Genomic DNA, 25,059 nt, shown 5'->3' with positions numbered 1-25,059 from the left:
CTAAGCATTCACATCAGCAACAGAGCTCCTACTGCATGGCCCAACAGCAAGAAGCATTAGGCTAGTAGGTACATGAGATAGGATTTAGATTCATTACTACTAATTTAAACAAATCTGAAGATACCTTATTCCTGTATCAACTTAGTATTTAAAAAAGAAAATCTATAGGACTGCTGTATTTTTAATTTGCAGTTGTGCTTTTATAATCATACAAGCCACCTTGTGAAGGTATAGCATCCTGAAACACAGGTTAAACATGTATTAAATTGGATGAACATCATGTAGGCCACATATGAGTCCAGCATGTGGGTTCATGCTGTTGAGCCTGGACATGAACATTGTTAAAGCAAAATCTTTCCTCTCCTGCCCATACCTGGTGATAATACCATAAATTGTAACTTATTTATTTACATTAGTCCCACAGAAAACTGCATGAATTACCATATTGAGAACTGAACCAGAACCTTTCTCTGAACACTTTTTTCATTGCATGAAATGAAAAGCCAAGGTTGGCAGTTTAATCACAATATAGGAAATGGTTATACAGTGGACCCTTGTTATATGCTGGGGTTTGGTTCCAAGATCCCCCGTGTATAACAAAATCCGTGTATGCTCAAGTCCCATTAAATATAATGACATAGCAAAATGGTGTCCCTTATAAAAAATGGAAAATCAAGGTAAATTTATAGTTTTTTGGAACATTTTCAAACCGTGTATGCTTGAATCCGTGTATAAAAAATCCGTGTATAAGAAGGGCTGACTGTAATTAAATCATTTGGGCTGGTGATACCATTGGAGCTCACATAACCAGTTGTAACAAGGCCAAGTGTACCACACCCAATAGTGCATAACATATATCATTTAGCCACCCTCAATTTATTCCTACAGTTTGCAGTTATGCCACAGCATTGAATGAAATTAACCTACACTGTAATCTGTATGTAAATATTTTGGTGGTGTAGGTGGATGAGGAGGATGGAGGTTTGGAAAACCAACTTAAGCTTCCAGAAGGATAGATTGTGGTAAGCCTCATAATACTCTAAAGTGTATAGGCTTGATCAAGGTCCTGTAGAGACTTAATATGTAGTGTAGAATATTCAATTTAATTATAAACATTTTTATCCTACATTGTCCCCCCCTCCCCCTGGTGATTAACAAGTTCAGATAGAAAAGTATAGTGTTAAAAATATTAAAATACAGTACTAAAATAGAAATGACAAATTAAATGTATCAATTCCAAATAATACTCAAACTGCAAGTTTTTAACTTTAAAAGCATGGGAAAACATCCCTCCCCCTCTTGGATTTAAAATGTCAGCATAGACCTCCCAAGTATGGCGTTCTAAAAGTGGGCAAAGGAAGCACTCAGAACTCCGCTTGTTGATATACTACATAAGCACTATGCAGCAGCACAGTGTTGAGAACCCCATGTTCTTCTCTTAAATACAATTTGGCTTTCATTGACACAGATGATAATGTTTGATTAATTGGAATGTAATAGGAAAACCAGATTACAGGTGGATTGATTCAGTCAAGCAGGTCATAGCCCTGACATGGCTGGATAAGATCTGGTTTCTTGATGACTATGACTTTTGGAGGTCTTTCATCGATAAGGTTGCATAAGTTGACTTAACGGCAAATAACAAAAAAATCTGTATAGATTACTCTAATCACGTTCTTTTTCATGATGCTGTGATGACCAGGGCTGAATAGGAATGTGTTGCTGCTGCTGCTGCTTCTGTTAAGAGTACAAGCAACCCTAAGGGGCTCTTGCCAGCCCTTTCAGAAAATACAAGGTGTGTTGTACAAAGTCATTTATTCATTCAGGGTGCAAAAATCCATCAGGTGACTGCTTTTATCCACCACCACCCCATATTTCCTTTTGTTATGCTTTGCTTGAAGGTACAGATTGAAGTAATTGGTTTACCTTAAATGCATTAAACTATGTTAAATTTGAACAAGAAAATTGGCTTGGTAAATATATACAGATTCTGTCTTGAAAAAAGTGCTGTTATTCAAGAACTGATTGTCCAGAGGAACATGCTTTATGACCTTTTGTCTGCAAAACCATAGTGTTTAGTTGGCGAGCAGTTTCGTTGTGCTAGAGTTGCTTGTGCCTTGCCTGCCAATGCTTTCCACTACAGAATTCCTGGAGCTAGGCTACATTCTGGTAGGAAATTGCAGTGCAGCAGTTGATAGCAAAGAGTGGTTGCTTATGTTATTGGCAGAATGGTGCACTCATAAAATGTAAGGAAGAAATTGTAGTATTGCTTTTTGAAGAGGTGGATGGAATAGGGAGCTTCACTAAGGATATGGTAGGTAAACATATTGGTGGGATACTTGGAAGGGATACTTGGAATATTGGGTAATTCTTTGAGTTCCTAATTAGCAGTTCCTAATTCTATTAAGATAATAAATCTGCTTTGGATTTCCCAGTCATTTATATATGCCATTGTTCAGACTAAAGATGTACAAGCTTTTTGGCATTTATGCCACATCTAGTGTGCCAGCACAGGGGGCTGACATTTTGTTAGTGAATCCCTATTAGAATAGACCATTCAGTCAGAGTCAATACATAGGTAAAGCACATTGAGTCCGTGGGACTACTCTGTTCAGGACTAATATCAAGATTTTGGCCAAGCTGTTGCTCGCACACATGTTAGTATGCTAATATTAAGATTGCACTTTACTAGCTGCTACAGTAGCAGGTGAATAGTGATTTCCAAAAGCCAGAGAACAGTCATTTCACTCCTTTAATCAACTGAGCTGTGGAAGGAACTGTTTGGGATTTTGCCATCTTTGATGTTGTGCACCCTTGACCTATAGGAAATAAGGAAAACAACCCTATGTGTTTTTTTCAATTATTAGCAAGCTGGCTGTCCTGAATTGTTTTTAAATGCAATAAACTAGTTTCTTAACCAAGGAATACTCAGAGATGAAACTCTATGAAATCCATGGGGTCTCTATAAACCAATAGGTGACTTGAAAGGACTTATGTAAACTACTTTCTTGTACATGTTACTTAAACAGTGGCATAGAGTTCTTAAGCCATAACTTACTGATAGATAAACTTGGGTATAATAAACCCAAAAAATACTGTCTCAAGAAGAATGATAGAACATAAAGCTAATTCTAGGGCCAAGAAACATGATCTATCCATTATATGAGCTAGCTGACTTAATTTTAACAATTTGGAACAGAACTATAGGTTTTGACCAGTAGATAAACTGACTGTGGTCCAAAACATCTTGCAGAAATAATCCAGTTTGAGACCACTTTAACTGTCCTGGCTCAGTGCTAGGGAATCATTGGAACTGTAGTTTATTGTGGCACTCTGACAGAGAAGGGTAAACGTCTCACAAAACTGGAGTTCCCAGGATTCTCTAGCACTGAACCAGGGAAAGCAGTCTCAAACTGGATTACTTCTTCAGTGTGTTTTTGATCTGTTTTACAAGTGTGTGCCTTTTGAAGGGGGCACGATTGCGCATTTCCGGTTCATTCTACAGTTATCACTCCTTATCCACGGGTTTTTTATGCACGGATTTGAGCATACATGGCTTGACAATATTCTAAAAAAGTATAAATTCCAAATAGATATTATTCAGTAGATAATGCACTAATGTTCTTTTTCTTTAACTTGGCTACTTGCACTGTATGAGTTATTCTCATCAGGACCTTAAAAAATCCAGTCCTCGTTGTAGACTTACATGTTGTTTCATCATTCCTGTTTAATACACAGTATTCTGGCTATCAGGTAAGCTTTCTCAAGGGAGTGGAGTGAAGCTTGGTATTTGCATCTCAGAATATAACCCACATAGTGCAGCTAGAATGTGAATAATAATTTCCTGAAGGAAAAATTATTTCAGTACTTCAGTGCAGTGAATAATATGACCTCCTAAGAGCTGTGATGGTAAATTATCAAATTATTTCATGCCAACTTTAGCTTTTGATCTCCCCCACCCATTTTTCTTTGCTCTCCCCCTTTTTTAAAAATATACTTTAAAAATTCCAATAATTCTTTTTTCAAAAAACAAATTTTAGTTCTTGCTTTAGTCAGGTATATTTTCTCTTTCCTTCTCGTTTCTCACTTGTATGAATAGTAAACACAAGTTATCCCAGTTGGAGAGCACTGAAGTGGCAGAATCCAGTTTCCCCAGTTTGAGAACTGGAGTGGTAGTTTTGTAATAACTGTGTTTTTCTATGAATAATTGATATTTTTATACAGTTACAATGTAGATATATCTAAAAAGGCAAGAACTGTGAGACAAAACAAGAGCAATAAACTGTAGAACAATAGAAATCTAATTGAGAGGAGGGGGACAGCAGCTCTGAAATCCAAGACATATGTCCATAGCTCAATGATACACAGCAAATACTTGCCTTGTCTTCCTTCAAAGGATGCTCACAAAATACTTTGGGAGTCACAGTATTGATTTATCTGGAAGGAAGTATGCTTCATTCATTTTTATAAAATGGAGAAATGTGCAGCGGAGTGGAGGAGCAAGCAAGATTCCATATGTTAGATCAGGAGAGGATGAGTAGTTCGGAAATGACCTTGTTCCATTTTGTAGTCTCCCTTCCCTACCACTTTGTGCCATTTCACATGGCTTTTTTGATCAAAGTGCATTATAATTCCCCAATCAATGTGTGAGGCTGTAGTTGACCCTCTGTATCTGTGGATTCTACATTCACTGGTTCAACCAACCACAGCTCAAACATATTCACACACAAAAAAGTTCAAAAACAAACCTTGATTTTGTCAGGCGCACATTCTTCAGTCTCCCCTGCCTTGGGGCGGGGGGGGGGGGCTACCAGCTACCTTGCAAATGAATGAGATAGTGCACCACCTCATTAATTTGCTAGGCAGAAAGGGGAAGCTGGCGGGCTTCTCAGAGGCAGTGGAGGCCAAATAACGCACACCTGGCAGCCAAGATTACCTCTACTACTGCTGTGGGACCTCTTTGTACTAGATCCCAGGAATGGATGGATGGATAGGGCAAGCCCACTGTACTGGGAAACCAGGAATACCAGTTGCTGTGTGCTATATATGGACTAAGGCAATGGCCAAACACTTCGGACCATTTGCCTGAGATACTCTAGAATTTATGTGGTTGTGTAAGTGACCGGTAACTTATAGATGAATACTTTATTTTTAATATATGTAAATTAACATGTATTGGTCAGATTTGCATCACTGTTCAGAAAAAGTATCATTGGGAATTTTGAAATTTCTCAAATTGCTTTGATTAAAAGAAAACCATTTTTTAAAATGTTGCTGCCAGAGAAGTTAAACCTTAACTTGAAAGTCTTTATATGGTGCAAATTAGCTATAAGCAAAGAAAAATCTCAGATTCATATATTAAATTAGAGGCAATAACTGTTCCCTTTCCCCACAACAATATGTATTTATTTATTTTATTTATTTATTTAGGTATTTATATCCCGCCCTTCAGCCCTAATGGCTATCAGGGCGGCTTACATTTATTATTATTTTTAACCAGACAGTTCCCTGCCCGCAGGCTTACAATCTAAAAGACACGACAAAAGGAGAAGGGAATGGTGAGGGGGGAGGGGATCAGGTCCAGCATTCTTCTCTCCCTCTGAGGCCTGGACCAAGGCAGATGGACCGGAGGGAGGGCTCTGCTTCTTTCAGGCAGGCCTGGTGGAGCTCGCCTGCCTCTCTCCCCTTCAAGCAACAAACTGGGAGCTTTAGTTTGGATGTCATACAGAGCTTTCCGTTTATGGTTTGTTGTGCTTGTGTGCATGAAAAAAAATAGATCAAACAAGCTGTAAGCCCAAGCATGCTGTTTTCAGAGCAAACAAGCATAAATCAGCAATTATGGCTTATTTCCTGTTAATTTGGCAAGAGACTTCCGGATAGTTTCTTTCTTCTTACTATGGTTGGCTGGAGTGCAGTCCCAGCATCTAAATGTATTATGATGAATCAAGTTTTATATTTTCTTTTTTTAAAAATGATTGAGAGCTACATGACCCAGTTACAGCCATTTGAAAAATCATGCATTGATATATAGACTGCAGTCTGACCTAATGTATAGGATAGGGTACTTCCTCAGCCTGGCACCTTTCAGAATATAGTGCACATTACCCATGACCTTTGGTCATGCTATTAAGTTATGGTGAGTATCAGATTTGGAAAGACTTGCTTAAAATAAGCTGCTTTAAAAATAGTGAGAATTATTATGTAGCAGGCATACATAGGAGATCTGGATATTACAAGCTGATGTGGCAAAGTCAGACCGGAATATTAGATCGTACAAGATTGTTGCATTGATACAATAGCTTAAAAGGCAGTGAATTATTTCTAATAAATATGTACTTTCCTAGGAGGGTGAAATTGCATGCCCCTTTCTTAATCTGGTCATAGAATTGCACATGCAAGACATTGATGGCTGTATGATACGTGTGTCTTACTACTGTTACGCCTTAATAGCTGGGAATGTCCCAGTTCCAATCCTTCTGAAGAAACCACTGATGGGGAAGAACTGGATTAAATGTATAAGGGCTCTTTGACTGTATACAACATTTTCTGGCCCCTTAATTTGTAGACATAAACAATTATATGCTTAAGGAAGCAACAGAATTATCTGTATTCTTGACCAGAATGTTCTGAATGAGACTAGGTACTAGATGAGAATGATCCATTTCAGAAAGAGCAATTGTAATTTTAAACTTGGTACTTCAGAGTGCAAATATTATTTTAGATTAAGGTAAGTCTCACTGAAATCATGCCTGTTCTATCTGCTCTTCTGCCCTATCTTGAGAGATGGTACTTCTATATGTGATATCATTTAGATAATGAGAGTATGTTCTGTTACTTCATACTGTATTTTTTTGTTATTAAAATTCTGTTCTTAAAATCTGTTTCCGTGAAGCTCCACAGCATGCAAAGCAGGAAAGGTTCATTCAGTTGGGACACTTTCTATCCACACACTCAATATTATTTACAGTGTCAGAATAATAAAGCATCAAAGACCAGACTTCATCCTTTCAGAAGTAGGTCACCTAATAATAGGATTCTAGCACAACAAATTCTAAATGTATATTTGTTCTTTGGTGGTGACAAAGAAACTGATCTTTCTCAGTCTGTCAGTACTTTAAATAATAATGATTCTTTGAACTGTTCAGTCTGTATTTTAAAAGAGTGCAAATACAAGCATATAATTTGAGATTATATTGGCTCTGCTTCCACTGTACAGCTAGGCCACTCCTGGTCCCCGGTAGTCACAGTTGGAAGGACAGCAGTGGTGGCGCAGTGGTTAAATGCCTGTACTGCAGCCACTTACTCAAAACCACAAGGTTGCGAGTTCAAGACCAGTCAAAGGGCTCAAGCTTGACTCAGGCTTGCATCCTTCCGAGGTCGCTAAAATGAGTACCCAGATTGTTGGGGGCAAATTAGTTTACTGTTGTAAACCGCTTAGACACTGCTTAGGCGGTATGAAGCAGTATATAAATGAAGCTTGTTTGTTTTGTTTGTTTGAATTCCTGGCCCTCACACTTACCTGGCATTTACAAGCTCTACATTTTGAATTATGTTGACCTCATTGTTTATGTCAGGGTTAAGATGGCAGCAGTAGCAAGTAGATGATAAGTGTAGGTTGCAAGTTTTGCTTGGCACATGGCACACATACTCATTATAGGAGTTACTAGTAGTTAACCCACTAGTCAGCCATGGAGATAGTAGAATGCAGAATTATGCTTTCCCCCACATTAAACATTTTAACGAACATTTGCCCTTAATGCTCTTTGAACTATCATGTACTATCTGTGGTAGAATCTACTCAAGTTCTTCTTTGTGGTCTCTGTCACTCACACAAATAGGGTTATCTGCACCTGCACAGTGCTTTATTCAGAACTTTCTAGAGCTATAGGTAGAGAACTTTGGCTGTAGCCCTACTGACCTCCAGGCAGTCCCATTCCTCACTTCCCACCTGAAACCCTCAGTTCTTTTTTGTCTGCTGCTGCATCAGCGGCAAAGAACCACCTCAGCTTTTGCTTTTGCTTTCTTGTGTTATCTGGCCTTGGACTGTTTTTTATTGTTCTCTGATATTGGACTACTTATTATGGTTTTCAGCTTTGGCTTTCTGACTTCTATTTTCCTACAGCACAGCAAGGTTTACCCTCTGAGGGGCTTCTCATATGAACAGCCATGTCTTTAAATGGCTCGTTTAAAAAATGTACTACATGCAGGGCCAAAATTCCAGACTGCAACGGGCACTCTCAATGCCTTTGCTTGGGACAGTCTTACAATGTCTACTCTTGTGTACATTGCAATGCCTTTATTCCACAGTTCCACTCAGTCCTCCTGACTTAAGGCTATCCTCTACAAACAGCTCTTGTCCACTATTGAGCACTCCTCCACATTGGTGTCTGCTCGCACCCATCTGACCATATCTTCACCGGGCTCATCTATCTGCCTCTGTCTAAAAAGTCACTCTAGGATGACCCCATCCCCTGATGTTACTGCTGCCAAGAAGCACCTTATGGTCCCAGAAAACTCGATACAAACCACATCTGTACTGTCTTCCTCTTGTATTATGGATGCAATCTCAGACAGGCCCTCCACTCCAGGTCGCTCCAGCAGCCTTCAGGATATCACTCGTAAGATTTGGAAACATAATCACAAAAAGAGAAAACACAAGCATAGAGAGGATTCCAAACATTTATCCTCCTGACCACCAACATTGGATCAGGATATGAGGCAAAAACCTCTATTTCACCTCCTACTTCAGTCATCCACAAGGTGCTATTCTGTCCCCGATGTTATTTAACATCTATATGAAGCCGCTGGGTAAGATCATTCAGAGTTATGGAGCTGGGTGTTATCAGTACGCTGATGACACCCAAATCTATTTCTCTATGTCTCGTTCGTCGGCCTTGAATTCTCATGGCATCTCCTCTCTCAATGGATGTTTTTGTGCAGTAATGGGCTGGATGAGGAAAAACAGATTGAGGCTGAATCTGGAACACCCAGGAGGGACCATATTACCCCGGTTCTAAAGTCCCTCCACTGGCTGCCCATTAGCTTCCGGACCCAGTACAAGGTGTTGGTTATCACCTTTAAAGCCCTAAATGGCTTGGGTCCAAACTATCTTCAGGACTGCCTTCTCCCCTACAATCCTCCCCACGCACTCCGCTCCTCTGGGAGAGGCCTACTTCAGCCACAAAAATCTAGGCTCTCGGCTACCTCCCAGAGGGCATTTTCCATCGTTGCCCCCAGACTGTGGAACGGCCTGCCAGATGAGATCCATCTACTTACATCCTTAGACAGCTTTAGAAAGGCTGTTAAGACGGATCTCTTCTGGCAGGCCTTCCCAGAATAGAGAACCTGGCCTCAGAAAAACGTCTGGGAATAAGATACTGCTGCTCCCATTGATTGTTTGCTGAGTGATGTTGTTGACCTTCTGGTCAGTTTTTAACTTGCATGTTTTTTTGTTTGTTTGTTTTTAAATTCTGCATTGGATTTAATACTTTTTTAAGGAGGGGAGGGCACCAGGGATTTTATATGTGCTGTATTTTTAACTTTGTTAGCTGCCCGATTGTTCTCAGAGGGGCGGGATACAAATAAATTTTATTATTATTATTATTATTATTATTATCATCATCATCATCATCATCATCATCCAACCTGGTCAAGGTTCTTCTTTACATGCCTAATGGAACACTCCTTTGGAGGGTGAGATCGTTGAATATCCTTTCCCTTCTTAGAACACTCCTCACTGGCCACCACTTTGAGGAACACTGCCCTAGAAATGTGTTGTAAGAAAAAATCAACAGGCATTACTAGTTGTGGCAAAGGCTTCCTCTCCACAGAGAGGAAGGACTCTCAATCCTTAGCCAGGATGGAGAAAGGCGCAGCTGGCTTCCCACTTTTTCCCCCAGCAAGAAAGGACTCTCAGAAAGAGGGGAAGGAGGAATTGACCCAGGATACTCTTCCTGCTCCTTCCCCAGAGATTAGCCTTCTCCACACAAGTTCAGGTTGCCTCGTCCCCCAAAAATTGTTTCTTCTGCTTTCTTCTCTTTGCCTGTCCAGTGAAAGAAAGCAGGAGCAGTAGTGCAGTTTGAGCCTACCAGCCAAGTCCAGGCAAAGCTCACAAAGCTTCAGCAGGGTCCCAAATGTGAAAGCTCTTTTTTGCTGTTGCTTCTCTCCTGTTGTCACATGCTCTAACCCCTCACTCCAGACATTCTGTCCCAAAATGGTGCCCCGTAGGTGAGCTCACATAGGCAGGCAAAGAGTAAGAAACCCTACAACATGAAGCAATTAACAAGGCTTTGCACTATTTTTAAGGGACGCTGAAAAGAGAAGTTTCAAGAATCACTGCTTTAAGTGACTAGTCTCTTATATCTTGATCACATCAGGTATTTTTTCCCTTAGGTATTCCTAGTCTTCAATACAAATGACTGGATATAGGGAACAAGGAGACTGTGTTTAGAAATGGTATTTAGAATTCAAGTTTTGAAATAATTTGCAGGTGGGAATGGCCTTACCTTAAGCTTTTTCTTTGACTAGTGAATACTGTCATGGAAGTAGAAACACATTTCCTATAGAAAAGATATAGAATAAATGATGACTTGCCATATTAGTCAAATCTAAAAGTCATGATTTATTCGTATGACTATCCTTACAAAGTACTTATATTTTTATTTCTATTTTGCTTAGGTTTTTAAAAAGCTTTTAGAGAACAAATTCCACAAACCTCAAGGTTGCTTGAGTGTGCTCATCCAGCCCTGTCATTTCTGAATGGTTTTCATTTGACTTAATTTCTGTTTTCTCTCACTATTGTCTCACAAAGTGGAGCCAACCAACCCCCCTTGTTCATTAGGGTGGTGATGAAATGAGTGTGATAGAGACTAGAGCAACGATGGCAGAAGACTCAGAGCAAGTCTGACCAAACACAGGATAGGGCTCATTGGAAGTCCTATGCCATGGTGATGTTGACAGTGAAGAAATTATACTTCTCTGCCACCATTGTGTCTACACATTGTCATCCAGTGGAGCTGTCTTGAGTAGTCAGGGGCCTTTTACACTCTGACCCACAAGAAGAAAATAAAGACCATGTGACAGCTTGTTGTGAAGAATTTGCAAGACATTTTGCAATCAAAATCGCTTGGATCTGCTCTGACTTGGATGCTGTAGCTGAAATGTAATCTTGGCAGCTGCTTTTCCTGTATTATTGGATAAGTTTCAATTTGTGCAACTTGAGGATATGGGAGGGATCCTTGGAGACGTGAGGGCCATCACATGTACAGTAGCCCTTCTTATACACGGACTTTTTATACACGGATTCAAGCATACATGGTTTGAAAATGTTAAAAAAAGTATAAATTTCAAATATCAAACCTATTTTCCATTTTTATAAGGGACACCATTTTGCTATGTCATTATATTTAATGAGACTTGAGCATACATGGATTTTGTTATACACGGGGGATCTTTGAAACCAAACCCCAGCGTATAACAAGGGCCCACTGTATACTGGATTTTTGCCCTTCCTCACTCCAGAAAGCAGCTAGTTGTGAAGCAAATGGTCATGTTCCAGCTCCAAGATTCTCTGCATGGAATGGGTTATTTAGATCTATTTCGATCTGGCTTCCCACCTGGCTATGAGATGGAGACAGCATTGGTCACCTTGAGTGAATGACCTACACAGTGACCTGAACAGGGGTGGATGTGTCCCTGTTGGTCATGCTGGTCCTCTCTTTCGATACTGTCAGTCATGGTATCCTCCTGGGCCATCTCATTGAGATGAGACTTGGGGACACTGTTATACAGTGGTTTCCAGTCTTTCATGGAGAAGTGAACTCAAAAGGTGGTGTTGGAAGATTCCTGTTTGATTCCCTGACCTCTGGCCTATGGAAGACCACAAGGTTCTGTGTTGTCCTGCATGTTATTTAACATTTACTTGAAATCACTTGGAGAGGAGTTTGGGGATGTGGTCTCACCAGTATGCTGATGACATCGATCTCTCCTTTCCATTTGATTCCAAGGAAGCTGTCTCTACTGAACCACTATCTGCTGTCAGTAATAGACTGGATGAGGGCAAACATTGAAACTTAATCCAGACAAGACAGAGGTGCTTCTGGTCTATCAAAAGACAGATAAGGGAATAAGGACTCTACTTGTGCTAGATGGGGTTTAACTCCCATGAAATCTCAGGATCTCAGCTTGGGCATTCTCCTGAACTCAACTGTGAGCTTGGATGTCCAGGTTTCAGCAGTGGCTGGGAGTGCATTTGCACAGTTAAAAATAGTGCGCCAGATGCACCCATTCCTTGAGACTCCAGGTCTAGCTATGGTGACATGTGTCTTCATTACATCCTGTTTGGACTACTGTAACACAAGTGGGACTGCCTTTAGAACTGTTCAGAAACTTCAGTGAGTTCAAAATGTGGTGGCCAGAATGCTGACTGGGATCTGTTGTAGGAAATATAGAACTCCTTTGTTGAAATAGCTCCACTGGCTACCAGTTTGTTTCTGGGCACAATTCAAGTACAGTGCTACCTCGGGTTATGAAATTAATTCGTTCCGCGGCGCCATTCGTAACCCAATACATTTCGCAACCCGAAAAGGCTTTCCGTTAGCGCTGGAAAGCCGCTAGCCGCGCTTCGCATTTAAATTTCGCGCCGAAATGAATTTCGTAACCCGAAAAATCTTTCGTTACCCGGAACAGTTTTTTCCAATCTAACTTTTTCGTACCCCGGAAATTTCGTAATGCGATCAATTCGTATCCCGGGGTACCACTGTATTGGTCATGATCTATAAAGCCCTACATGACATAGGTCCAGACTATCTGAAAGACTGTATCTCTATATCAACCTGCAAGGGTCCTAAGATTTACACAGGAAAGCTTTCGCTTGGTCCCCCCACCATCACAGGCTCGTTTGATGAGGACACAAGAGAGAGCCTTTTCAGTGGCTGCTCCCACTCTCTGGAACACCCTTCCATGGAAAGCTAAATTGGCCCTCTTCCTGCTTTCCTTTCACTGGCAGACAAAGACATTTTCTTTTTCAAGCAAGCTTTTAATATATGTCAGGGAGGCTTTTATATGGGGTGTGTGCTTTAGTTGTTTTTAATTTTTGTATGTTTTATGTAATGTCATACTGGTTTTAGCTGGACAATTTTAATTGTATTTTAACATTTTATTCTAAAGTTTTTCACAGTTTTATCTATGACCTCCCTTTGGTCTTTTTCTGGGAGAAAGATAGCATAAAATTAATTAATTAAATATTTGAATGTCTTGTTAGAGCAAGTAATTGATAGCCTTGGCTGGTTACAAGAATATGGTACTTGTAAATCCAAATTTTATCAGGGTATGTGCTAATGTGTGTGATCAAAGTGTTGGATCTCAGCCAAAGTGATTTGGGTTGAAATTCTTACTCGCTAAGGGGCATTCATAAGCTCACTGTGTCTAAGCGTACCCTGCCTCACAAGATTGTTATGAAGATAAAATTACTCTTGGAGAGGTGGGTAAGTTTTGCTATGAACAGTATTGAAACAAGATACCAAGTAAAAATAGAGGTACTATTCAAAACTGGATTTCTACATAATTACATAGAAACCAATGGTGACATGGGAGTCTTAAATGATGTGATTTTGTATTGTTTTTCTATATTTATTGATATTATTTTTTCCATTTTACAGAGTACTTCGTGAATTCTACTGTTTCTGAGGGAAGAAGACAGTTACTCGAATGTGAACTCTTCATCATAATACAACCAGCTTTTCCTCTTTTTTTAAAGCAAAAATTTAAGTAGAATAGCTTAGGGAGATATTTTTTTCAAATTTGGCCTTTCATTTTTAGCTTTCATTAAATCCATAAATGGAAACTATAGAAAGACAAAAACTGTTGTAACATATCTTCATCAAGTTGCTTTTAGTTTGTTAGCATATAGCCTTGTTAAATTATATGTAAAGATTTTCAAGGTACTGTTTTGAAGAATGCTAACACAACAGTATTTTTAGCAACTGTAAAAATGGTGAAGTTGAGCCTTGCATTTTAGGACTTCTAGGAACAGAAGCCTAACCTACAGTTCCACAATTTGCAAGATTTCTCAGGAACCTGTCACCTTCTTCCTCCCCGTGCCCTGCCCTGGTTGTTTTTTGCAGATTTCTTATAGAAGATGAACAGAATTTTGTGGAGTTCACCATTAATAATGGTGTTTTTCTGAATGTTGTGCAGATTTGATAAGTACTTTTGTGATGTAATAGCTGGATTACATAGCATTGTGACGACAGGGAAAAGTTTAATGAGGTGAATGTGGTTGTGGCTTTCCAAAAATGCACACTCCCTTTTAGGAATATTTTTTTTCTCATATGAGTGCAGAGAGCAGTTAAGATGAGCAGCTAGAGAGGTTGAGGGGGTGCAGTCAGCACGAAGTGCGGCTTCTTGTGCTTCCTTCAGGACTCACCATTGCCACAAAGCTGGCATAGGTGCACCCTGGAGAAGAAAAGAACCTGGAGACCCAAGAGGACAGCTATAAGCAAGAGTGGACTGCAGAGGCCAAACTAGGTAGGTCATTGTGGGACTTTCCTTCACAGCTCCATGTTAAGTACATCATTCTGGCCTGTATACACTGTGAAGGACTGCTAATAGAAATTGAACTGGAGGATCCTACAGAGTTTGTTGATGTTAACTTTGTAAACAATCTGTTATACTCAATTTAGGTCACTGGGCATCAAAATAGTGTCCAGGGGAAGCTCTGGTAGTGAAAACTTGTATTCTGTAACAGGAGACAAATATAACATTCTTTCTTGATTTCTCCCCCTAGCTCTGGCAGTAATTATAGATACTTGTACAGCTAGGGTTTGAGTTATTTTGGCTGAAATGGGTTGTAGCACTTTGGAAAGATGCTAAGATGCTTTCCGAGCTGCTGGGAGGAGTCACAGTATTTCCTGTTTCCATATTTTGGGTGAACTTACATTGAACATATTGGGTTCTTTTTGTCTTAGCTCCTGGCGATGAGGTTTGATGCCTCACTTTATTGAAGAGAGACACTGGACCTAAATGGCGCAGCATGACTTTGTTCCTGCCTGGCTTAACTTCTCTACACCACAGTCTGCAAAGGTAATTGTTGCATCTTGGATCAATCCCTTTAGTTCCATTTAGGCATGCTACAGACAGATTTATCCTTTAGATTATGAAATGCATAAAAATGGCATTACCACAGTAAACAGTTTGTACATGAATAGATAGCTGGCTTTGTATAGCTCTTTATTGCTGTCTAAGTAAAAGTTAATTGGACATATTTGCAATAAAAATCACATACATTGTTAAATAGTAGGACATGACTGAGTTAGTAGTCCATTTGTCACTGTGCTGTTTTAAAATAAAGCTTAAAAATTGTGCTAGCTGAAGACCGCAAGTAAAAAAAGGTTGGATGTAAGCTATAAAAAGGATAAAAATCCTGTATTGACTTTATCTTCCTGATTCAATCGAGACCACAAAATTCTCATGACTCTTTATGCTAAATCAAAACCAAGTAGGATTTATTTGTGATCAGACTTTAGATGGTATTATAAGACCAGTACATTTAGTTAGTGGATTTGAGCACCATGAATGAGCATTATTTATATTCCTTGGCAGAGAAAGATGCTTAAAATAGAACTGTACTTTTTATTTAGCATGTTGCAAAAACTGTGTGTAGGGGAAACCTTGAAAAATTATGCCTGTTTATAACAAATCTATGGCAATTTTGGAAATCTGTGGAATAAGATCATATTAAATCCTTTTTGGAGAAAGGAGTCATGGATGCTTTGTTTTGTGTAGTATGTGTGTGATTTTTATGAAATTCATTACTATATAGAGATTTGTTTTTATTAAAAAAGGATTTCTTGTACTAGAGAGATCAGCAGAATTATAAACTTGCATTGTATGCAGACTAGCTTGTTTTGACTATAACTAATGTCAGTAATGTCAGAAGTAAGTTTAAAGACTATTTTCTGAAGTATTTGAGGCTGATCATACTGTAGGAGCAGGAGTATTTGTTTCTCACCACATATTATAAAAAGTTCCAAATTATGAAAAATCTAAGACTGAAGAATTATGTTGCTGGATTTGGCGCATGAACACATACATTTGTGGATAGTCATATTGTGTGTCACCTTGTTTACTTTTCAGAAATGCAGTATATATTCTGTTAATACAGACCGAGACATTTACTAATAATGTTGGAACGAAATCCTTCATATGTTTTGAAATCTTCTTCTTAGGCTCCTGGAGCTGCTTTTGAGAAGCACGGAGAGCATCTTCCTCGAGGAGAGGGCCGCTTTGGAGTAAGCCGGAGACGCCACAACTCTTCGGATGGCTTTTTTAATAATGGGCCCCTCAGAACTGCAGGAGGTATATAGCACAGCTCATGCAAAGACTAGTGTACACTGTTACTGCATTATCAATCTTACCTTTCTGTCAGGTGAAGCTAACATTAATAACAGGAAAAGGTTTCCAGCCAACTGAAGGTCGGTTGACTCATTGGGAGAAAGCTTTAAAATTTGTATCTTGCAATGTGTTTATTACAGTTTTCTGTTTCCTCATAGAGCCATAAACTCTTTGAGCATCCCTGTAGCTAATATTCCTTGATGTGCTGGGATTCATTTGGTATAAAGATTTGCCTCATACATAAGCAAACTACCATAGTTGGTGGGGTCATTTCTCTGGAGCCCAGAATGCTACACTGCCCAATGTTTGGCTGCTCTGCAGCCTCAGAGGCAATGGCCACCATTTTGGGTGACCAGAAGTGATGTTAATCATTTCCAGTCACTTCTTTGTTTGTTTGAGGAATGGGGAGCCATCTAAACAGCAGTAGCCTACAAAGGGCCCCCCTCCCCTTGCAGGACTGCTACAAGGATACTTGTTTCAGCAACAAATTTGGTTGACTTAAAAATCAGAGAAGGTCCCAAGGGCCACATGTGGCCTGCAGGCTGTATGTTTCTCAACCCTTGATGAAAGTCTGTAGTTTCACTACTTATATGTTGTTTTGGGCCTTCAAGATGTTTCCAGTTTATGGCGACTGTATCACAGGGTGTCATTGGCAAAATTTGTTCAGAGGGATTGCCTTTCCCTTCCTCTGCAACTGAGTGTGACTTGTTCAGGGTCAGTCAGTGGGTTTCCATGGTCGTGGGAATTTGAACTCTGATCTTCCAATCTCCTAGTACAACACTCAAGACATCACGTTGGCTGTTTATATGGGTAGAATAAATAGAGGGATTGCTTTGTCTTACTATAGAGTCTGCAAATCCCAGCACCAGGTGTGCATTATATTCTTGCACAAAAGCTTCTGTAACATATATCATGCATTACAACAGGAAAGTGATACTGACTAGCTTTATTCATACAACTATGTTCCTTTTATGCAGATTGCTGGCATCAGCCCTCTTTACACCGCCATGATTCTGTGGATTCTGGTGTTTCTAAAGGAGCTCATGTCGGGCTAGCTGGCAATCAGCCTGGCTGGCATGGTTCTTCACGGGGCCATGATGGCATGAATCAGCGGGGAGGAGGAAGTACATCCCATCGCCATTGGAATGGCAATTTCCACTCTCGAAAGGGTTCAGCCTTTCCAGAAAAGCCACCTGCTGAGGCAAAGGAGGAGAAGGAGGAGAAGGAGAAACTGCAGTTTGAGGAAGAAGACTTTGTAAATATATTTTCAACAAAGTATCCCATCTCTAGCAAGCAGATTTCAGGAAGCTAGAACTGATTTCTTCTGCACTTCCTTGTTGCATTACATGTTTTCTAGCACCATAGTTATTGTTAAATAACTTTAAATAACTGCCACTTTGTGCTACTCAGGATATTGGTTGCATGACTTCTCAACATTTCTTATCAAGACTCATACAAACCAGACCTCAGCTGCCAAATGCATTATTAAAAACAGACACAATTGTTGCAGATTCCCTTTCAGCTGTTCAGAATTGTAGCTGTACAGTAGTTCTATAAATGCTGTAAATCTGAAAGTATTCATTATTTTATCAGCGATAAAATAGAAATGAAATAGAGCTGAAATAGCCTGAGATCCAGTTCATTTCCAGCAGTTTATAATGACCCCTCAAACTAAAATCAAAAGGCCAAAAAAGTAACTTTGGGGTGAAGCAGACTGCCCCAAAGGAGCACCAGATTGGGACTGCGGCAACCACACACCGCAGCCCCAATCTAGCATTTTTCCAGCCCAAAAAGAAAGGACAAAATGCCGTTCCCTTTTGAGATGGAAAAAGCCGTCTCTTTCGCCACACTAGCAGCTCTTCCACATTTCTGCAGTATGCGGCATCTAATCGCCACGCTGCAGATACATACTAAAGGTACCCACCATCTGGTCAGCCGGGCTGCGTGATGCTGGCTCGGGGGCAGAGTGGAGGTGTGCAGCAGACAGACACCATAGCCCCATGCTACCCTGTAGCCAGCGCTTTTTGCCAGTCTGTTCAGCTAGCCAGTTTCCAAATGCAAAATTAACTTAAACGATCCTTTTGGGAGAAATGCAGGCTCGAAAAAACTTGTTTCCTATATTTGATGTGTGTCTCCAGGTGTAAGCTACAGCACAAAATGTGTTAGTGTGGCACACAAGGGAATCCTGCACATAAGGAGCAACCAGCCCCACTTCACATCACAGGCAGATTGGCAATTGTGTTCTCCTGAAACTTAGACTCTTTGGAGAGCAAAGATTTCCACCTTACAGTGTTGGATATAGGTTCTGGTCTCTCCAGACAAAATTGAAAGAAAAAGTTATTTTAAATTTCTGTCCTGCAAAGTGACTACTGCAGAAATTGAGTTTTCATCTTTGTATAAGTATCAAATCTAATACTTTTAATTTAGTGTTTGTAAGTTGCTCCACTCATTACAGTTATGTTGGACAGGGTGTGGCTTGCATGTATCGTTTCACCAGCAATTGTGGAAGCACTTACTGAACAACATTGCTTTTCTTTTCTGCTAACATAACATTCCATACAGAATTATTTACCCTCAGTATCTGTATTTGAATCTATGATGTAATGAACAGTTTTAGTTCAGAATACTGAGCATTAAAAGGCTGAAAGGTGAAATAAGAGGAAAAACTTCCTATATTTTGAAGGATTTATGGGTCAAGGCAGATGATAAAGAGGAGGTTGATCTCTCAGTGAGTAGGAAAGGAACTTTAAGCCCATATCTAGTGAGGGAGTTCTTTATGATGGCGTGAGCCTGAACACACCTGTGGTTGCATAAGCTAGTTACTCAGGTTTGTCATCATGTATCATGTAAGAGGGACTTTTATGTCTTTCTGGGAAATAAAGAGGGATAGCTAGAGCAAAAACCTATTTTCCCTGATAGATATAAAACGTTACAGTGGCTTTCTTAACGATGTGTGTGTCAGATGCTCAGTATATGTGTAACTGGAAGCTAAGCTGTCCTAAAAAAACAAAATGGCACCTTAAACAGAGTTTTCTGAGCATCTTCACAGTATTTATATTTGACTCATTGTTTTCAGAAACCTATATTCAGTGTTGTGCTAGTACCTATTAATATAGTGGAACTTTCTTCTCTGCACCTTAACTGTGAAGCCCTGTGTGCCACCTGAAAACCAGATCTGTAAGGTTTCCAAGTATTTTTTAGCAGATTTTTGGAGTGCACATGAGTCTGCAGGGGTGATAATACACTTCTTGGTCCCACATCAGCATAAATAACCACATTTGGTTCTGATTTGACAGTACATCTGAAGACCTTTATGAAGTATGTAAGTCACAAAGAAGATATTCATCTGAATTTTTTATTTTGATGTTAAATTTTGAACTTCTGGAAATGCATCACCTACATTGATTCTCCTTACCAAATTAATGGAAGATAGCCAGTATAATGCAGATTCAAAACAGAGGAAGATTGAAACAGTGTCCCCCATTATGAAATAATTTTTTTCCTTGTCTATTTACAGCCATCACTGAATCCAGAAGCTGGAAAGCAGAACAACCACAGTAAACCAGTTGGGACTCCATCAGGTGTCTGGGGTAGGTATTAAGGCACTATGAAATTGTTTATAAGTTTTAAAAGCAAGAGAGATGTAAACTCCAATCTCTTCCTGCTGACTTAGTTCAAGAGGAGCAAAACAGAATAAGGAGCTGTGTTATTTCTAGTTAGCTCTGTTATAGCTGTTTTTGTGTTGCATCTGTATAGTTTACCTATACAGATGACAAAAGCCAAGATGACAAAACTGAGTCTGTCATACTTCAGACACATGAGAAGGCATGACTCATTGGAAAAAAAATAATGCTAGGAAAGGTTAAGGGAAGCAGAAAGAGAAGAAGGCTCACATGCTAGATGGATGGACATTGTTAGGGAGACCACAGGTATGAGTTTGCAGGAACTAAGCAAAGTAGTGGAGGACAGGAAGTCTTGGCGATGTCTCATACACAGGGTCTTCATGGGTCGAAATCAACTTGAGGGCAATTAACAACAAAGCTTACCCATTTTTATAATGCCAAACTAAGCTTATATAGATACTTGACACAGCTATAATATTTTTTCCTCACTCCCTTTTAACTAGATCATTTGGTCTACTTTGGTACTTACAATTTGCCACTATTAGTATATTGATTCATATTGTCACAATTCTGGTTTTGTAGAGTTGTTAAACATAGGGATATCTTACATGATTTTTCTCTGGAGATTTTTAAAAATGCAACTGGAGATGTAAATTAGATGTATGTGTGTAAATTTACTGATCCTTCCCTGCCTTTGTTTTAATAGAAAACCCTCCTAGTGCCAAGCAACCTACCAAGATGCTGGTCATCAAAAAGGTTTCAAAAGAAGATCCTGCTGCTGCTTTCTCAGCTGCATTTACATCACCAGGGCCTCAGCTTTCAAATGGGAACAAAGCAACCACCATTGTCCCAAGCGTCTATAAAAATCTGGTTCCTAAACCTGCAGCACCTCCTTCCAAGGTAACACGGGCTTTACTGAATGCCACAACATGAGCACAATAAAAAAGAAAGTTAAAATTCTATTAGCTATCTTAAGGAATATTAGATTGTGCCATACTAAAATCTGTGGTAACATTAGACCATCCTGTTAATCTATGTGGAAATAAGAGATTATTTATACTTTGAACTGGATAACATCCATTTGTATCTTATATGTACACTTTTCTCTTCTTCTTGACCCCACCCTTTGGTGAGAGTGTATTTTCACTATGTAGAGAGATCTTGTAACACCTTTGAGACTAACGGAAAGAAGAAGTTGGCAGCATGAGCTTTTGTACACTCTAACCTATATCCTCAGATGCATTTCGTGTATTTCCTCTGTTCTGATTGAGAACTGTTCTGTGATCCCTGATGGTGCAGTGGTTAAATGCCTGTACTGCAGCCACTCAGTCACAAACCATAAGGTTGCGAGTTCAATACCAGCAAAAGGGCTCAAGCTTGACTCAGACTTGTATCCTTCCAAGGTCGCTAAAATGAGTACCCAGATTGTTGGGGGCAATTAGCTTACACTTCGTAAACAACTTAGGGAGTGCTTAAGTTCACTGATAAGAGGTAAAAAATGTACTTGCTATTGCTATCCCTAAGCTCTTTTCCAGTAGGAACCTGTAAATATACAGACATGCATGTAATTCTCTCTTTATTCCAATTCTAGGAGCTTTCTCCCCAGCTTCTGCTTAGTTTTGCCGGTCTCATCTTTAGCTGTTTCACACAGGGTGAAATGTCACTTTTATGTAGTGATTTTATCTGTATTACCTCTATGAAACTCAAAAGCTGAAAGCAGACCCCTCTGTATTTCAAGTCCTTTTTGGTGATTCTTGGTACCCATTGTTGCCCTTTCCCACCATAGTGGGAAACAAAGGCATATCCCAAAATTCTTTCAAAATATGAACAAAACCTTTTTATGCTCCTTTGTCCACTTGGCTTCTCTTCTGGAACTTAGACTTGTGTAATAAGATTGGTACCAGTTTTAGCAGCCTGGTGCAGTTAGCCAATTGCATCTGAGATATTCTTGTAAATTGCCAGAAAAGTTAAATCCATGCCACTAATCTTGATAAAGACAACTAGACATGATGACTGAATCAGATTTTTTTTTAAAAAAAAAAAAGGGTGAGGAAAGGCAGCTGTTACAATAGAGCAAAGAATGAAGAGATCAGTGCTTTAAGTGTTTTCTGCTGTGAGGAATATGCAAAAACATATCTTTGTATGTGAAAATATGGTAACTTAAAGTTGGATGCTCAGCGCCAAGAATATCAGTTTATGATTCTTCAATATATCTTTACTATCTGGTTTCTTCTTTCGACTGTTGAAGTGCATATACCAGGGGTAGGCAACCTTTTTGACCCAGGGGCCGTGTTGCTGTCCCTCAGACAACTTGGGGGACCAAAGCCCCCCCCCCCAAAATAATTAAATATTTTTTAAAAAAATAAATAAACCGGGACAAATGTAGGACAAAACTTAAAATGGAGGACACTTTGTAATTTAAAAAAAATGGAAGGCATGCAAAAAAATTGCTGATTTTTTAAAAAATGTTAATATAAATGCATGTTTCTGAGGCTTCTATAGACAATTGCCCCCTTGCTCCCCCTTGCCCGCCGCTTTCCCCCGCTTGCTCCTCCTTGCCCGCCGCTTGCCCCGGCTTGCTCCTCCTTGCGCCCCTTGCCCGCCACTTGCCCCATGCACAAAGGCCCCGTGCCCTTGCGCGGGAGGCCAAAGGCCCCGGCAGCAATCTGCGGCAGGGCCAGGCTGGGGCCAGTCCCTAGGCCTCGGGCCGCAGGCCGTAGGTTGCCGACCCCTGGCGTATACTGTAGGTTGAGTCTTTCACATCCAGAATTGTGAAATACACTCATCCCTCCACATTTGCAGTTTTGACATCTGCAGATTTGATTATTCATGGATTTTATTAATATGTTCTCTCTAGGAATATCTTGTGGTCAACTTTAACCAAAAGTCGCACTGAAGGACCTAGAGAATCCTAGAGAGAACACTCTACTTGGCATTTATAGGGAGCAGCAAACCTCCTTCCCAGAGCGACCAGCCTGGGACGCTGAACTTTGGACATTTGCAGCTGCTCCAGTGCAATTCTGTAGTCATTGTCTGGCAGGTGTTGACCACTGAGTTGCACTGGAGGCCCTAAAGATTCCTAGGGAGATGTTCTCTCAGGTAAAAACATAGTGTTTTTGTTATTTGTGGTTTTTCCACATTCATGGGGTTCCTGTGCCCCAACCCCAGTGAATGTGGAGGGATGAGTGTCCAAAATTGTCCATATGGCAGCTGAGGTAGTAACACCTTTGCTTTCTGATGGTTGAATGCGTAGAAACTTTGTTTCATGCACCAAATTATTAAAAATATTGGGTATAAAATTATATTTAAGGTTATGTTTATAAGATGTATACGAAACATAAATGATTTTCATGCTAAGATTTGGGTCCCATCTCCAAGATATCTCATTGTGGATATGCAAATATTCCAAAATCCAAAAAAATCCAAAACACTTCTGGTCCTATGCATTTCAAATAAGGGAGATTCAACCTGTATTAATTTGTTTTTTTTTTAAAATCTAAAGCTAATATTTATAAAAGGTGGATTTTAGGAAAGAAGTATACATAGAATCAATGGATAGACTTCAGACTTTATAGGTCTACAGTTTGCTTAAAGAGAAATGTCTACATCTGCATGTAGCTAAACTTGTAAAATTACTCAAAGGAAAGGCTTAATAAGGATTGGAAACTCATTAGCGTTTATCAAAATTAGCATTTATAATAACCTGTTTGGTTTCTTCAAAATTATTTCATATTTTGCTTGAACAGAAGCTTCTCTCCTTGCATCAGTTCTCTTCTTGGGAAATGTCATGTTAATTTGATATTTAAAGAATGAAGGACATAGTTTCAAAAGGCATTAAATTATAGAATGGCAAACAAAGAGAAGAAATACACAAATTTCAAATTGTTTAGAGAAATGCATAGTAGCAATGAAGGACTTGGAACCTTAAGAGAGGAAGATTTATAGGGGACCCTACCTCGTGAATACAATAAACTGTGCTCAGCCTCCTTGGGTTTTTTGTTTTGTTTTGTTTTGGAGCCTTCAGTCAATGTTGCTCGTTCATTTCAGCAGTTTTTCTTTACATATTAGGGCTGGCAGTTTTCTGCAAATTGTTTTAACTGCTTAGGGAACCCCTTTTGCTTTCCATGGTCATCCGAGCTTCGGAGGCACCCAGAATCGGCAGTATGTCACTGCTTCCATTTACATTAATGCAGGTCTTACATGTCAGTGTGCTGAGATTTAGAGGCATTCTGGGAAATTGCAGCTGCAAAAGACACGAGACCTCATCTTGGCTGATAATGTACTCCTTTGTAACTTGAAGGAGTTTTGTCACTTACGACCTGGCCTGCAATTTTGAACATAATTTCCCCATTTGTTGATAGGGATTACTCTTCCATGCTAGAAGCAGCATTTTAATTGCTCACTTTGGAAACTTGTATTTTAAAGCTAGATTTTTTTAAAAAAGTTTTTAACAAAATCAAGTGTTTGATGTTTTGGTCTTATGTTAGACAGTTTGCCACGTTGAGTTCTTCTCATTGTTGGGTCCTTCTCATTATAGCCAAGCCAATGGAAAGCTAACAGAAATGAACTTAAATCAGCCTCACTCACCTCCAGCCGTGATTCTGCTTTTACCAGTCCTGTGTCTATAACCAAACAAGCTGTATTGGCCAGTGGGTCGATTCTTGCCTCTTCCAAAGAGGTAAGTATGCAGAAGTGAACTTGAAACACTGTGAGCTAAAAGGGACTCAGAAGTCAGAGAACATACTTGAAGACAGATGAGCAGCGACTGAATGTCCAAAGGCCCCCATTGGTTCCATTCTCCCCAAGAAACCATAGCTGTCCACCCTTTGTTCACACCCACAAGTGGAAAGTAATAAATAATTATAATTATAATTATTATTAACTTTATTTATAAAGCGCCGTAAATATACACGGCGCTGTACAAAACCAAGTAAAATCAAGAATATAAAAGCCTGCCTATGGCGTACAATCTAAAAGTTAAAGCAACAAATTAAAAACATCATATGAAACAAGTTAAAACAGCAATATCCACTATTGAGTCAAG

General features: G+C 39.6%; 1 protein-coding gene across 1 annotated transcript in view; it reads left to right on the top strand.

Moving 5' to 3' along the window:
• The window catches only part of GPBP1L1 (GC-rich promoter binding protein 1 like 1), a 56,260-nt gene that overhangs the window by 22,798 nt on the left and 8,403 nt on the right, over positions 1–25,059 (top strand). The window contains exons 2-8 of the mRNA XM_089515044.1: positions 13,659–14,526; positions 14,967–15,081; positions 16,227–16,356; positions 17,370–17,647; positions 19,910–19,982; positions 20,722–20,915; positions 24,553–24,693. Of these exons, the coding sequence (XP_089371170.1) occupies positions 15,022–15,081; positions 16,227–16,356; positions 17,370–17,647; positions 19,910–19,982; positions 20,722–20,915; positions 24,553–24,693 (876 nt within the window). The 5' untranslated portion in view covers positions 13,659–14,526; positions 14,967–15,021. The remainder of the gene's footprint in view (positions 1–13,658; positions 14,527–14,966; positions 15,082–16,226; positions 16,357–17,369; positions 17,648–19,909; positions 19,983–20,721; positions 20,916–24,552; positions 24,694–25,059) is intronic.

The sequence above is a fragment of the Sceloporus occidentalis genome, unplaced genomic scaffold (genome assembly GCF_023333645.1).
Source record: "Sceloporus occidentalis isolate IW3139 unplaced genomic scaffold, rSceOcc1.0.p SCAF_3, whole genome shotgun sequence".
Taxonomy (NCBI): Eukaryota; Metazoa; Chordata; class Lepidosauria; order Squamata; family Phrynosomatidae; genus Sceloporus; species Sceloporus occidentalis.
This window is presented reverse-complemented; position numbering and strand designations above follow the sequence as displayed.